The 13,256-nt window shown below is 39.2% G+C and overlaps 1 protein-coding gene across 2 annotated transcripts; it reads left to right on the forward strand.

Annotated features, from left to right (window-relative positions):
* Positions 1–13: 13 nt before the first annotated feature.
* Positions 14–11,554, forward strand: LOC113038521 (nuclear RNA export factor 1-like). Of its 2 annotated transcripts, none has more exons than XM_026196022.1 (21): positions 14–260; positions 1,760–1,976; positions 2,053–2,227; positions 2,353–2,436; positions 2,537–2,641; positions 2,830–2,910; positions 2,997–3,066; positions 3,168–3,256; positions 3,531–3,638; positions 3,720–3,829; positions 7,684–7,720; positions 7,884–7,955; positions 8,039–8,094; positions 8,184–8,291; positions 8,423–8,484; positions 8,744–8,859; positions 8,939–8,981; positions 9,312–9,384; positions 9,460–9,642; positions 9,749–9,809; positions 11,106–11,554. In XM_026196022.1, exons 1-21 carry the CDS (start codon positions 227–229, stop codon positions 11,142–11,144), a joined length of 1,923 nt encoding a protein of 640 aa, XP_026051807.1. In that variant the 5' UTR covers positions 14–226; the 3' UTR covers positions 11,145–11,554. The 2 variants fall into 2 exon arrangements, with proteins under 2 accessions (XP_026051807.1, XP_026051808.1); XM_026196023.1 differs by having other exon boundaries at positions 15–260; positions 9,315–9,384.
* The last annotated feature ends 1,702 nt before the right edge of the window (positions 11,555–13,256 follow it).

Below are 13,256 nucleotides of genomic sequence, written 5' to 3' on the forward strand. Positions count from 1 at the left end.
ACACTCCACTGGGTTTAAGAAGAAGAAAGTGGCGCAGCGTCATTTGAGACTGTTTATTCTCACACGAGTCACTGGCCAGAAAAGATCTCTTCCGATCTTGCGAGCCTACAAAGGGTTTATCTTATTTTTCTCGATTTTGTTTTATTAAAAAATAATAATAATAGGAAAACAACAATTGGAGGGCCTATATTTTACATTTAAAGTAGCGTTAAAGCCTTCGTAGAAGATGGCGACATCGGACGACTCGCGCTACTATAGTGGTAAGTTTGAGCCGTTAGCAAAAGCTCTTAGCTCCATTTAAATTGTCTGACATGAATAACGTTTAGTTAAGATTATTCACAATCTTACTGCTTCTCAAATACCGTTTTCTAACTCTGTGTAGTCTGTCATCGTGTAACGTTACTCTATAATTTACATAAGTACCATCTAGCCAGCTAGCCTTTGTTTTTGTTGGTGCGTGATGTGTTTTTGTTGTTAGCTGTTAGTGCAGACAAACGGTGAACGCATTATCAAAACTTATTTAGCCGATTTTAATGTTATATTTGGTGAAAGGTTGTGAAAATAATATGGAGCGGGGTGAACTGACCACATGGTCGTAATGCGTTATGAGGTCATATTGAACTGCTGTAATATTGACCAAACTAACGTTACTTACGAATAATAAAGCCCGAGAGGAGCCTTCCAGCAAATTGCATAGTTTTGTAGTTCATCTCCTGCCTTCATTGTTTCTTAGACCAAGAGCAATGCACAGTGTTCATGTTCAACAACTAAAAACTGACATACGTTTATGTATCGTTATTTTAAACGGATCAGTTTATTGAAGCTTTAAAACATAACAAAAATGAATTAAGTTGATATTTAAAAGTTATTGATTATGATGATAATTCAGAGATCTTTATTGATTATGATGATAATTCAGAGATCTTTAACGTATCAAAAATAGAGCTTTATAGGGATAAAATCATGTTAAACAAGATAGGTGAGCAACGTTTTTGTATATGAAGAAAACTGGTTTCAAACATACTTCCAAGTAATCTAATCTTTTTAAAGTGAACACTTGAGTGTCTGAAATGCTGATTTCTCATTGGAAATTAGTGATAGGTTTTTGGAAAAAATGGACAACAATTTCTTTAGGGGCACAGTAATGTGTAATAGAGTGAAATTATTCCAACAACAAAATTTACGTCCAAGCAGTGGCCCATTAGCACTAGTTTGATTACAGGGATTATGTCACATGTATTTGTTAAACGCCTGTTTTCACACCACTGACTCTTTCATCTTCCATCTTTTGTTGTTTTGCGGCGCAAGTGACGGATTTCTTCAGTGTTGTCAATGAAGCTCAAGTTCCAGATGTCAAATAACACTTTATTGCAAAGCAACAAAGTCAAGATAATGGTTACCCCATCTCAATCTCTGTCGATCTTGATTTTCAAATATCAGCATTGCCCATTAAGTTTATTTTGATGGCCTTGGCGATATATCTGTCGCCCACTACACATGAGAGATTCATCAAACCTGAAATGTATCTGTCATACTCAGGAACCCACCCAAAGTTCATAGGGTTGTTTAAATTCACTGGTACAATTCAATGGAAACCACCAATACTGCCCAATGGGTAGTCCCTTTGATTTTCAATCTGTATTTGGAATAATTCAACATTGATCAGTATATTGATTACTTTTAACACCATGCATCATATTTATAAGTAAAATAAGACCATATATGGAGTATATAATGTAAAATAACACACAACTTTCAGAGCATGATGACCGTGTTGGTGGACCAAAGCATCGTAACCGTAAAGGCAGAGGTCCTTTCAGAGCCCCGCTGTACAGCGATCCGATTTCACGGCCGAGGCATCGAGGTGGTCACGGTGGTGGTGGAGGAGGCCCTGGTCCTCGGACCAGACTTCAGGATGATGATGGAGATGTGGCCATGACCGAAGGTCCTCAAGACAGTGGTGGCCAGCGCAGATTGTAAGCACTTTGGGGCTACTTAGTTTCTTATATAATCATTGAGGGTCAGTAGTTAAGATTTTATGCTTGTTTTCAGCAATCCATATGGCCGACCACAGAATCGGCGAGATAATCGCAAAGGTGGACGTGGTGGTGGAGGCGGCGGCGGTGCAGGTGGAAATGACGATAGAGGTGGCAATCGATATGGAGCCAGAGGAGGTGGAGGTGGCAGTGGTTCTGATGGAAACCGCAAGAACTGGTTTAAAATGACCGTTAGTACATTAGACATTATAGCACATGAGTTAAGCAGTTATTAATGTATTAGGCTTTAATTTAAAGTACGTTCGTGACCCTGTTGCCATATTACATTGTGATTGTCTTTTGTGTCTGGTCACAGATTCCTTTCGGGAAGAAATATGACAAAGATTGGCTTTTGTCTTCACTTCAGAGCGTCTGTTCCATGCCATTCCATGCCGTTCATGTAAGTATACACTGAAATGCATTTTCCACAGCATGAATATAGAAAAGCACCCATGTCAGATTGCTAAATCGCTTCCGGCTTGTCTTTTTTTTGGTCCCAGTATCACACTGATGGCAACAAGGCCCAGTTTTATGTTGAAGACGCCACAACTGCTAACGCTTTGTTTAAAGTGTCACGGAAAATAACGGACAAAGATGGATATAAGGTAATACTCATTAAATGCAATGCATCGTAAACATTGAAAGATGGCAGAAATGGCTTCTAGTCGTTATTCTAATTTAATATTTCTAAAGTAATAGCCATTAAAATACTTTAATTTGTTTATGTGCAGATTTGGTAAGACTTTCTAGTTTAACCAGAGTGTAATTTGGTGTTAATCTGTTGGATGGATAGGTGACCGTTATTATGAACAGCTGCCCACCACCTGCTTTGATTCACACTGATCTGAAGGCCGCAGATTTGGAGCATTTGAAAGTAAGGGATTGTTACTTGCAGCAGCCTGCAAGAGGATGTTTTTTCATTAATTTCACTTCTGGATAATTACTGACTGTCTTCTGCAGCAATGCATGGCTAAACGCTTTGATGGGTCACAGCAGGCTCTTGATCTGAACAACATCAGAGTTGATCCAGGTTGGACTTTCAATGCAGTCATTTTTCTCAAAAAAAAAACACTTATTCATTTTGGCCTGTTGAAGGCTATAGCTCAAATGTTTGTTGTTGTTTTCTGGCAGATTTGGTTTCTCAAAATATTGAGGTCACTTTAAATCGGAGGAACTCCATGTTGGCGGTTATCAAAATAATTGAGGAGAACATTCCTGAGGTACAACGTAACATTTTTCTTGCATGATTTCCTAAAGCATAGCAAGCAAATACACTCCCTTTTTAAAAATTTGGATTAGTCACTAATTTTTTTTTTCTTTTTTTTACAAAAATAAGTTAATATTTTTGTTCAGCAAGGACACATTAAATTGATCAACAGTGACAGTACAAACATTTGGAAGCTACCAAAAGATTTGTTCTTTATCAAGAACCTTTTGAGCATTAGTTAACTCTATAGATGTGATCAGAAAACATTTTTCTTTTTCCTTTCATAGCTGATTTGTCTGAACCTAAGCAACAACCGGTTGTTCAGGCTGGATGACTTGGCGGATATTGCCAACAAAGTTCCCAACTTGAAGATTCTCAATCTTTCACATAATGAGGTATGATTATGCTCTCTGATACCTATAGATTTAGTGTTTCCTCTAGGCTTGTCAGTCATGTGTCATTGTATCATCTTGTAGCTGAAGACCGAGAGAGAGCTTGATAAACTGAAGGGTCTGAAGCTGGTGGAACTGTTGTTGGAGGGAAATCCTTTATGTGGACACTACAAGAACCAGGCCGACTACGTCAGGTTAGACTTCTCTGCCATTTGTTGCCAGAAAAATACTATACACAAGTACATAATTATCAAGCGCAGTGCTTTAAAATATACGCCCTTACGTTACTCGGCAAGCCTGTATGCTCTTAAAGCTATAGATATTAACCTGATTGATTTTCTGTAATGTACTAGAATGCAATGCATACATGTGTTGCGTTATAAATTGCAGTGTGTTCAACAACACAAAGCGTCTGCATTCACGTACTTGCGTAGAGTATGTTTCAGGCCTGAAACCGAATAGTTGTGCGTGTGTGCGCATATGCACTTGAATGCATGCATATGCAAAGCCTTACCCCTGTAGTTCAGTACAAAAAAAAAAAAACCTGTGTTAATGGCTCTATAACTGGTGTGTAAAATACACCTAGAAAACTTGGCAGTCAATTAGAAAGATAAATGTATTGTGTGCTGAATATTTCAGATTTGTGAGTTGAGGTTCACTTTAAATTGAAATATTATCAAGAGAAAAAATCCCTGGCGAGAGGGAGTCTGACGTGACGGAAATGCCTGGTAGAAAGTGTGCCTAATTTTATTTAGTTTTTATTACACGTAAAATGTATTTATTAATTGTCCCAATCACTGCATGTTATTCTAAAGAGAGAGAAAAATTTAATCCATAAGTCCCATTCTAGGGGTGTAAGAAAATATTTATATACTTATTGCAAATATTTTGTTTGGTGAAACTGTCGATTCTCAAAAACGCAATATCTATTTATATTTTTGTAAAAATCATACAAGATTCATGGCAGTTGTTTTGTTTTGAGTTTCTATTGCTAAAATAAGAAATGTACCAATATATTGCCTTAAAGTATCGCAACATATCGTATCGCTATCCCTGTATCGTGATACGTATCGTATCATCAGATTATTGCCGATACACAGCCCTATCCCACTCTATGTGTGATTTTTAAATGCTAAAGTAAGAGTTCTTGATTATTTTCCACTAGTTTAATCATCAGGCATGTGATGATGATATTTACTCGTTCGAGTTCCAGTGGCAATCCAGTAAGGAGCATAAGTTTGACACCGCCTCTGGTTCTTTATGGTTTCCACACTTTCACCCATTCTTGCTTTTTCCAACCATTTGTTCTGCCCCGTCACTGTTGTCCCTGTAGCTTTTTGCACAGAACCTGGCAATTGGCTTTTCTAAAACAATTAAGCATATTGTAAATTTCATCAGCTTATACTTCAGCAATTAAAGTCAGTTTAAGCAGCAGCTTCTGCATGTGACCTCCCAGAATGCAGATGAATAAGTTGGCATACAAGGACAGAACAACCATTGGAGATGAGGCTCTATTAAGTACTTTTTGTGCTCCACCTGTCTAAAATGCTGGCACCCTCCTCCCTCCAGCCGCCCTGCACAAGTCGAACACCTGATGTACTGCTGATACTGTGTGGCCAGTGAGAGGCTGGTTAGTCAAGGACGGGTAAGATCCCAACTTTTGATTCTGGGACAACCTAAGGCAGGCACAGCCGCAAAACTGGCCACAGCCAACGTCTTGGAGATGAAGACCATTCAAGGAAGAAGATGAGTTGTTTGTGAGGAGATGCTACTGGTGGAGAAGGAGAAGGGAGGTTTTTAAGAGAAACCTTGAGCCAAGCACTGCTCAGACACATGAGCTTTTTATTCATGGTGCAAAATGACTAATGAGAGCAGAGGCAATTCTCGCTCTCTCTGTTTCTGTATTGAAACCAAGGTGGAGGATAGTTGGTCAGACTGACCATTTTCATGATCCTCGTCCTAGAGCACTTTGAAAAAAAAAAATCATCTGATCATCAATTCACCAAAGAGAAAACATTGGGAGAAAATACTGGAGGAGGATCACAGGAAACCTTTTAAAATAATCATTTCAATATCAAATAGGCCACAAATGACTAAATAAGCAAAAGAAGAGTAAGCTGTCTGGGCTCAAATGAAGCTTCAATTAACAGTTTGTATAAATGCCCTGCTGTTCTTAAATTTAATAGTAGGGTCCAAATGAATTAGGGCAAATAACCCACACACCTTTTATAGCACTCATTTATTTCAGTCATATTATGCTCTGTGCAGAGGCTCGGGGTTCAACAATTGTGCTCTTCTGGGGTTCTTTTTTTTTTTTTTTTTTTTTTTTTTTTTATATCTGATCATCTCTCTGTATAGCTTCTCTTTTACTGTCTCCTCTGTGGTTCATCCATTACTGTCATATATTTTTTCACCAATGTGTATGGCTAAATTTACTCACAGTTAGGTCTGTTATAAATAATGTAAAAAGCACCTAATGAACTGTTTACACTTTAAGTTTTAACAACTTAACATGCCAACATTTGTCGATCTGTATGTTAGTGCCTGGAAAAAAAAATAAGTACCCCATAGTTTTGACCGTAGGAACCACCAGTATGTCACCAGATCCCTTTCCTCCGAGAACACTTCCTAAATGTGCTAAAAAAAAAAACTGAGCGACTGACTGACTGATTGATTGGTGGTGTGAATGTTCACCAAACTCTACCCCTCACAACACCCCACTGCCCCCATCCTTTGCCAGCCTGTGTGTGTCTGTTTTTCGGCCTGTAGGGGGCACCGGTGGTGAGTATTGTGGCTGGGTAAGTACTGTGCTGGGGGGTGGGAGGGAGTTGGAACAGGGCTGTGATTGGCTGATTGGTGCCATGGCTGAAATGCCCACGTTTTTCAACACAAACTTGAGTCCAGCAAACCTTTGCTGTTTGTGCAAATGTAATGAATGAATGGTGTTTGTTTTAACTGTCACAGTACTGTTCAAATGTTTGTGTTCCATAAAATAAGATGATTATTTAAGAAATGAATATTCAGAAAGGCTTATTAAATTTAAGTGATTTTTATAATGTTAGAAAAAATATATAATTTAAATAAATGGTGTTCTTTCAAATTTTCTGTTCATCAAAGAATCCTGAAAAAAAAAAAAAAAGTATAAATTTTTCCACAAACATTTTAAGTAGCACATAGGGCTTTTGTGGTGAAAGAATTTCCCTTGTAATTTTGAGTGGCTCAAGTATGTGGTATTATCACCATATATGTGTGTATGTGTTACGATATAACCAGGCCATATTCAGAAACCAATGAAACTGAAACCAAACGGATGAAACAGGAAGTGAAGTAAACAGAAGAGAACGACAAAATAATGATCCACATAACAGAACATTAACCTGACATAATGACATGCTCCATTGATCTCTCTCTCTCATTCGCTGTCCGTTTAGGCTTAAGTGCAAACCTATGGAGCCTCTGTACAAATCAGAATGGTACACAAACTGCAGACACAAACCTCTGCAGTTTGCTCGTCAATAGCACATCATTGCAATATTGTGTTTAACGCGACAGCCCTAGTAGCACAGCTGTTTTTAACATTGATAATGAGATGTTTCATGAGCACCAAATCAGCATATTAAAATGATTTTTAAAGCATTATGTGACACTGAAGACTAGAGTAATGATACTGAAAAGGAACAATATACCTTTTTAGAAGTTATTTTTATACAATTGCAACATTTCACAATATTACTGTTTTTATTGCATTTTTGATTGAAATAAATGCAGCCTTGGTGAGTATGCATTAATAAAATCCTGCCGACCTCAAACTTTTGAACTCAAACTTTTGATGTGTAAAATGTGTAAATCCACAGTTTTGCAATATCTCAAGCCTGATGGATAATTGTAAGTAAATATATTTCTCTGATTGAATCATCTTTGCCTCTATGTCCCATACTTAAGATGGCCCGATTGAAGTTTTTGAGTTAGTGTTGGACCGTGTCATTGGCACGTGTGCAGTCTTTGCTAATGTTGTCTCTCTTGTTGTGTCTTCGTGATTGTTGGACAGTGCCGTTCGGGAACGATTCCCCAAGCTGCTCAAACTGGTAGGAAATCCACATTGTTCATCTGATGGTGTGACATTTATTAGCTTGCAAACATACTGGTAACCATTCTGGTAACCATTAGAAGTGAATATGTAGTCACATTCATCTTCGGCTAAATTGTGGAATTGATGTGTTGCGTTTCTGTTTATTGTTTAAACAACAGGATGGACACGTCCTTCCGCCTCCCATTGGTTTTGATTTGGAAGTCGCTCCTGCGACTCTTCCCCCCTCCAAGGTTTGGTCAAGCTTTCATCCTTTCTTCCCTGAGATACCTATATGTGGCTTTCATTCTTAACTTCTGTTTTGCTTCAAACACAGGCTAGCTACTTCTGCTCTGAAGAAATCAAGAACATCATCCTTTGCTTCCTGCAACAGTACGCATTCTTGGATCTTTATACAACACACCAGCAGTAAAACTAAAACATTCAGATCAGAATGTTCACGTATCTGTCTCACTCTCCAGATATTACAGCATATATGACTCCGGAGACAGACAGCCCCTGCTGGACGCCTACCATGACGGGGCAGCTTTCTCCCTCAGTATTCCCTTCACCCTGCAGAACGCTTCAAAGTACAGCACACATCCTCTCTCCTCTATCATCTAGCCAACCACTTTTGACTTGAACTGAACCGTACCATCTGATCTTTCTTCCACATGGTCCACAAACATTTACCTTGTTTTTCTCATCTCTTTTTCTGCAGAAGTAGTTTAGGGGAGTATCAGAAAGACTGTCGCAATATCAGGCGTATGAAAGACGACCCCAGTAAGTAATTATGAAATAATCAAGTTTCTGTCCTCTATCATATTTCAGCAATTTGGGCAAAAAACCCAATCCGCTTTACTGTTGCTCAGATGTGAGTAAGCAACTTGAACACAAGTGTAACCTCCATAGGGAACTTTTCATCCTCTCACAAAGCTCCCGATTGCGCAAAAAGTCACTGCAGTAATAAATGTTGCCTGCACTTTTAGTATTAAATTGTATCCTGAATTGTGTGAACTGAGTTATGCCGTTTTCCTTTCAGCTACACGGTTTCGTTTGATCAAACACACAAGATTAAACGTGGTGGCTTTCCTGAACGAACTCCCCAAAACTCAACATGACATCGCCTCCTTGATCGTAGACGTCAACACCTACACAGTGAGTCAAACTTGCCGTTTTCTGGTTGCATGGTTCACATTCAGATATGCGGTTCTAATTGCATCTGTGTTTTTTGCAGGCTACATTGTTGGCATTTACAGTCAGTGGAGTTTTCAAAGAGAGTGAGTTCCATCGAAAATCATTAAGACAGACGTTTGAGTCTGAAAATCTTGTATGCATTTTTTTATTTTTATTTTTTTCACATGCGTCATCCTTTCCTTTCAAGATGCATGCTACAGATGCAAAAAAACACTTAAAATCAAATTCGATCCAAATTTTTTATGACGGACGAAAGATTTGGAGGTAGTGTGTAAATGTGATTGACATCGCTTGAGGCCAATTTAAATTTTTTTACGTGAACATTTTGGACTCTGAGCAAGGACCTTTACTCTGAACTGAGGGGGTTTTGTGACTCACTATCATTTTCTCTTCTTTTTTTTTTTTTTTTTAAGCAGATGGCAAATCGCGAGACTCATTCAGAGCCTTCTCCCGGGTGTTCATTGCCGTTCCTGCTGGAAATGCTGGGTAAGATCTCACTTATAAAAATGAATTTGGCTTTATGTGCCATTTGGTCATCTCATCGTAACATTTTCTCTTCAGTCTGTGCATTGTGAATGACGAGCTCTTCGTTCGAAATGCCACTACGGAGGAAATTCGACGTGCATTTGTTGCCCCAGCCCCCACGCCGTCCAGCAGCCCTGTGCCCACTCTGTCCGCCCCGCAACAAGAAATGCTTGCTGCCTTCTCCCTAATGTCTGGAATGAACCTAGAATGGTCTCAAAAGTAAGGACTACAATACGTTCATTATTGCTTTTGTTAGTTGTTCGTTCTTTTTCTAGAGTCATATAAAGATGGATGGCTTGTCAAGGTCAGAAATTTCTCATTTCAGGTGCCTACAAGACAACGAATGGGATTTTGACAGGGCTGCTCAGATCTTCACTGGCCTTAAGGTAACACCAGTGGTTCACAAGAATAAATTAAGAGTTCATTTACAAAAACTGAGAAATTAAAAAATAGCAGAGTGCCTTGCATTATTTTCCACATATAGCGCAAACATGTTTTGTGAAAAAAGCTGGTATTATCCACTTTCAAGGCATCATGAGTTCTTATTTTAGAGCAGAAGCCAACAACTAGGGCTGCACGTTCTCAAGTTTTTCATTAACCGTTAACCGAGGCCCTTAGCGGTTAATACTCGGTTAACCATAGTGTGCCATAGTAACCATAACCATAGTAATTTCCGGACATTGGCCGAAAAAAAAAAAGGAATGTCCGACAAAATTTAATCTCTCCGGTCAAATTGTCCTATTAAAACTGCCTAATAATGCCGCCCATTAACACAATCTGAATTTGAGAATAAGCCTAAAATGTATAAGGCAAAAGGTAACAAGCAGACTCCGCGGCCGCCTCGCTAAGGCTATGACTATGACTATGTTTGACACGTACAATATTTGAAAATCGATAATTATTTATTTATTTATTTAAATTACATTTATATCTGAATTTATGTCAACCTATAGACTTTCAAATATCAAAATGTCATGAATTAATATGTATTTTTGTACAAAATGACATATAAACATATTTTCCTATTATACTTTGCCTGAAAACGCTTCCAACAAGGCGTCGGTTCTATTTCTAGCATGCACGCGTCGAGCCGCGCCTGAGTCGCGCGTCTCACGCAGGCAGTCGGCAAGCTCTAACCTGTTAACGTGGGAACCGAATTAAAAACAGACACGCCACGCATCCAGTGTGTCCTGACCGGCCTAATGATGCCCGGGTGTTGGCTGTTGAGATTACAACAACGAGGTTGTACTTGAAGTATATCTAAGCACTGTATTGCAATACTTGCATTTTGCCCCGTCACTCGTATTAGCCCGCTTCATATTAGAAAAATGACTTCTTGTGGACATTACAAATGTCTGGGAGCGCTCTGGCGGTCTCTGGTGGTGCAAAAATGTATTACAACTAAATTCAATTCACGCCATTGACGTCACTTAACCAAGCAAAATGTTTCACTCGGTTACACAATTTTTAACGGTTAATCGGTTAACCGGTTAACCATGGACACCCCTACCAACAACCACACTTGTTTGTGAACCGAAGCCTATAAGTCAATTTTAGCAAATCAATGCGCTGTATTCAGGTCAGATGACAACTTTTTTTACAATCCGTTTTTGCAAATGAACTCTTCAAATACTCATGCATCCTGCATTTATCTTATGGATGCTTTTGTCCTTTTTAAACAGGCACAAGGAAAGATCCCAGATGTCGCGTTCGTCAAATAAAGGAGTTGTTGGAAGTTTTACAGAAACCCTAAACCGCAAGGGGTCTTCCTGAATCTTCCCATCTAAAATAAAATCTGTGGTTGTTTTTTTTTTTTATTCTTTTCTTTTTCCTCTAAAGAAAACAACAATTTAATTTCTTTACCATGGAGAATCAAGTTTACAGAGCAAAAATAAGATAGGAAAATAACTCAGGAAGGCACTAAAACAATTTCCCCCCATTATGTGAATTATTTTTAAAGAAATATGTATTTTGAGAATCTTTTTTTTTCTTTTCTCCCCAACTTTGCGGTTCAAGGTTTCCGTTAGTTTTAAATGTTGTCATGTCGAATATGAGACAGATGTGACAAATAAAGTACTTGTTCATTGCTTGTTGTGTTTTGTAAAATAAATATTAACCATGATCTTATTTACTAGACTGTAAGAGTGAGTTGTATTTTACTGTGAATTATTATAGCTTAGAAGGAAAATGATACAATGTTCAGTACAATATGTCTTATCAAAAAAAGCTGAATGTGCCATCAAACTTGCATCATAGAGGCACGCATATATGGTTTTACTTCCATTACAGTACCTTATTTTCTGGACTATAAGTCACACTTTTTTTCATAGTTTGGCTGGTCCTGCGCCTATAGTCAGGTGCGACTTATTTATCAAAATTAATTTGACATGAACCGTCAGAATCTTCATCGCTGGCGCCGATACAGGATGGCTGCCTCCGTGACGAGCTCCGCATATGTTTTTGTGTTTTTGTTAGTTTGTCCTGTCTTTAGTTATATTCCTGCCATCAGTTTCACCAGGGAAGAACTGCTGAACATTCGGCAGAACACACCACAGGATATTTTACCGGATTTCAATTATTCAGACGTTTTACTGAACGTTGTTATCGGAGGAGCGGCGGCGCTGATCAAGCGCTTCAGGACGCGCAGACGGGGGAAGCGAGCGGGAGCGCTCGTCAGACTCAGGAAGCGCGGATTTCGAACGCCGTTGCCTAGCATCCATCTGGCAAATCTCCGCTCTCTACCCAACAAAACGGACAAACTCCTTCTGCTTTCTCGGACAAATAAGGATTTCACACACTCTGCTGCTCTGTGTTTCACGGAAACCTGGCTGGATGACACCATACCGGACAGCGCGCTCCATCTGCCGGGCTTTCAGCTGTTTAGAGCGGATCGTGACACAGAATCAACGGGGAAATCGTGCGGCGGTGGGACATGCTTTTACATCAATGAACGGTGGTGTACAGATGTAACTGTGTTAAAGAAGACGTGCTGCTCAAATCTCGAAACACTCTTCATTAACTGCAAGCCGTTCTATTCGCCGCGGGAGTTTCACTCGTTCATTCTGGTCAGTGTTTACATCCATCCTCAAGCGCATGTGAGCTCAGCTTTACAGAAACTCGCTGATCAGATCACAGAGACAGAACAACAACACCCGGACTCTGTTTTAATCATTCTCGGGGACTTTAATAAAGCCAATCTGTCCCGTGAACTGCCAAAATACAGACAGCATGTTACTTGTCCCACAAGAGACAGTAATATTTTGGATCACTGTTACACCACAATAAAGGATGCATTTCACTCTGTTCCACGAGCAGCTTTGGGACGTTCTGATCACCTTCTGGTTCATCTTATACCGTCCTACAGGCAGAAACTAAAATCTGCTAAACCTGTATCAAGGATTGTAAAAAGATGGACTAATGAAGCAGAGCAGGATTTACAATCTTGTTTTGACCTCACTGATTGGAGTGTTTTTGAAGCTGCTGCCACCGATCTGGATGAACTCACAGAGACCGTAACATCATATATCAGTTTCTGTGAGGATATGTGTATTCCTACAAAGACTCAACTAATTTACAATAATGACAAACCGTGGTTCACTGCAAAACTCAGACAGCTCCGTCAGGCCAAAGAAGATGCTTACGTGAAGGGGGACAATGTCTTGTATAAACAGGCTAAATACACATTGGAAAAGGAGATCATAGTGGCAAAGAGGAATTATTCTGAAAAAATAAGGACTCAGTTCACTTCCAACGACTCTGCATCAGTGTGGAAAAGTCTAAAGAAGATCACCAATTACAAGACACCACCCCCCAGCACTGTAGAGAATCAATGA

The sequence above is a fragment of the Carassius auratus genome, chromosome 21, assembly GCF_003368295.1.
Source record: "Carassius auratus strain Wakin chromosome 21, ASM336829v1, whole genome shotgun sequence".
Classification (NCBI taxonomy): domain Eukaryota; kingdom Metazoa; phylum Chordata; class Actinopteri; order Cypriniformes; family Cyprinidae; genus Carassius; species Carassius auratus.

Excerpts from the sequence above, each read along its gene's own strand:
- LOC113038521 (XM_026196022.1), top strand. The coding sequence starts at position 227 with ATGGCGACATCGGACGACTCGCGCTACTATAGTG. Across the intron at positions 261-1,759 it reads CGACTCGCGCTACTATAGTG|AGCATGATGACCGTGTTGGT; the intron begins GTAAGTTTGAGC and ends CACAACTTTCAG. Across the intron at positions 8,095-8,183 it reads ATCCTTTGCTTCCTGCAACA|ATATTACAGCATATATGACT; the intron begins GTACGCATTCTT and ends CTCACTCTCCAG.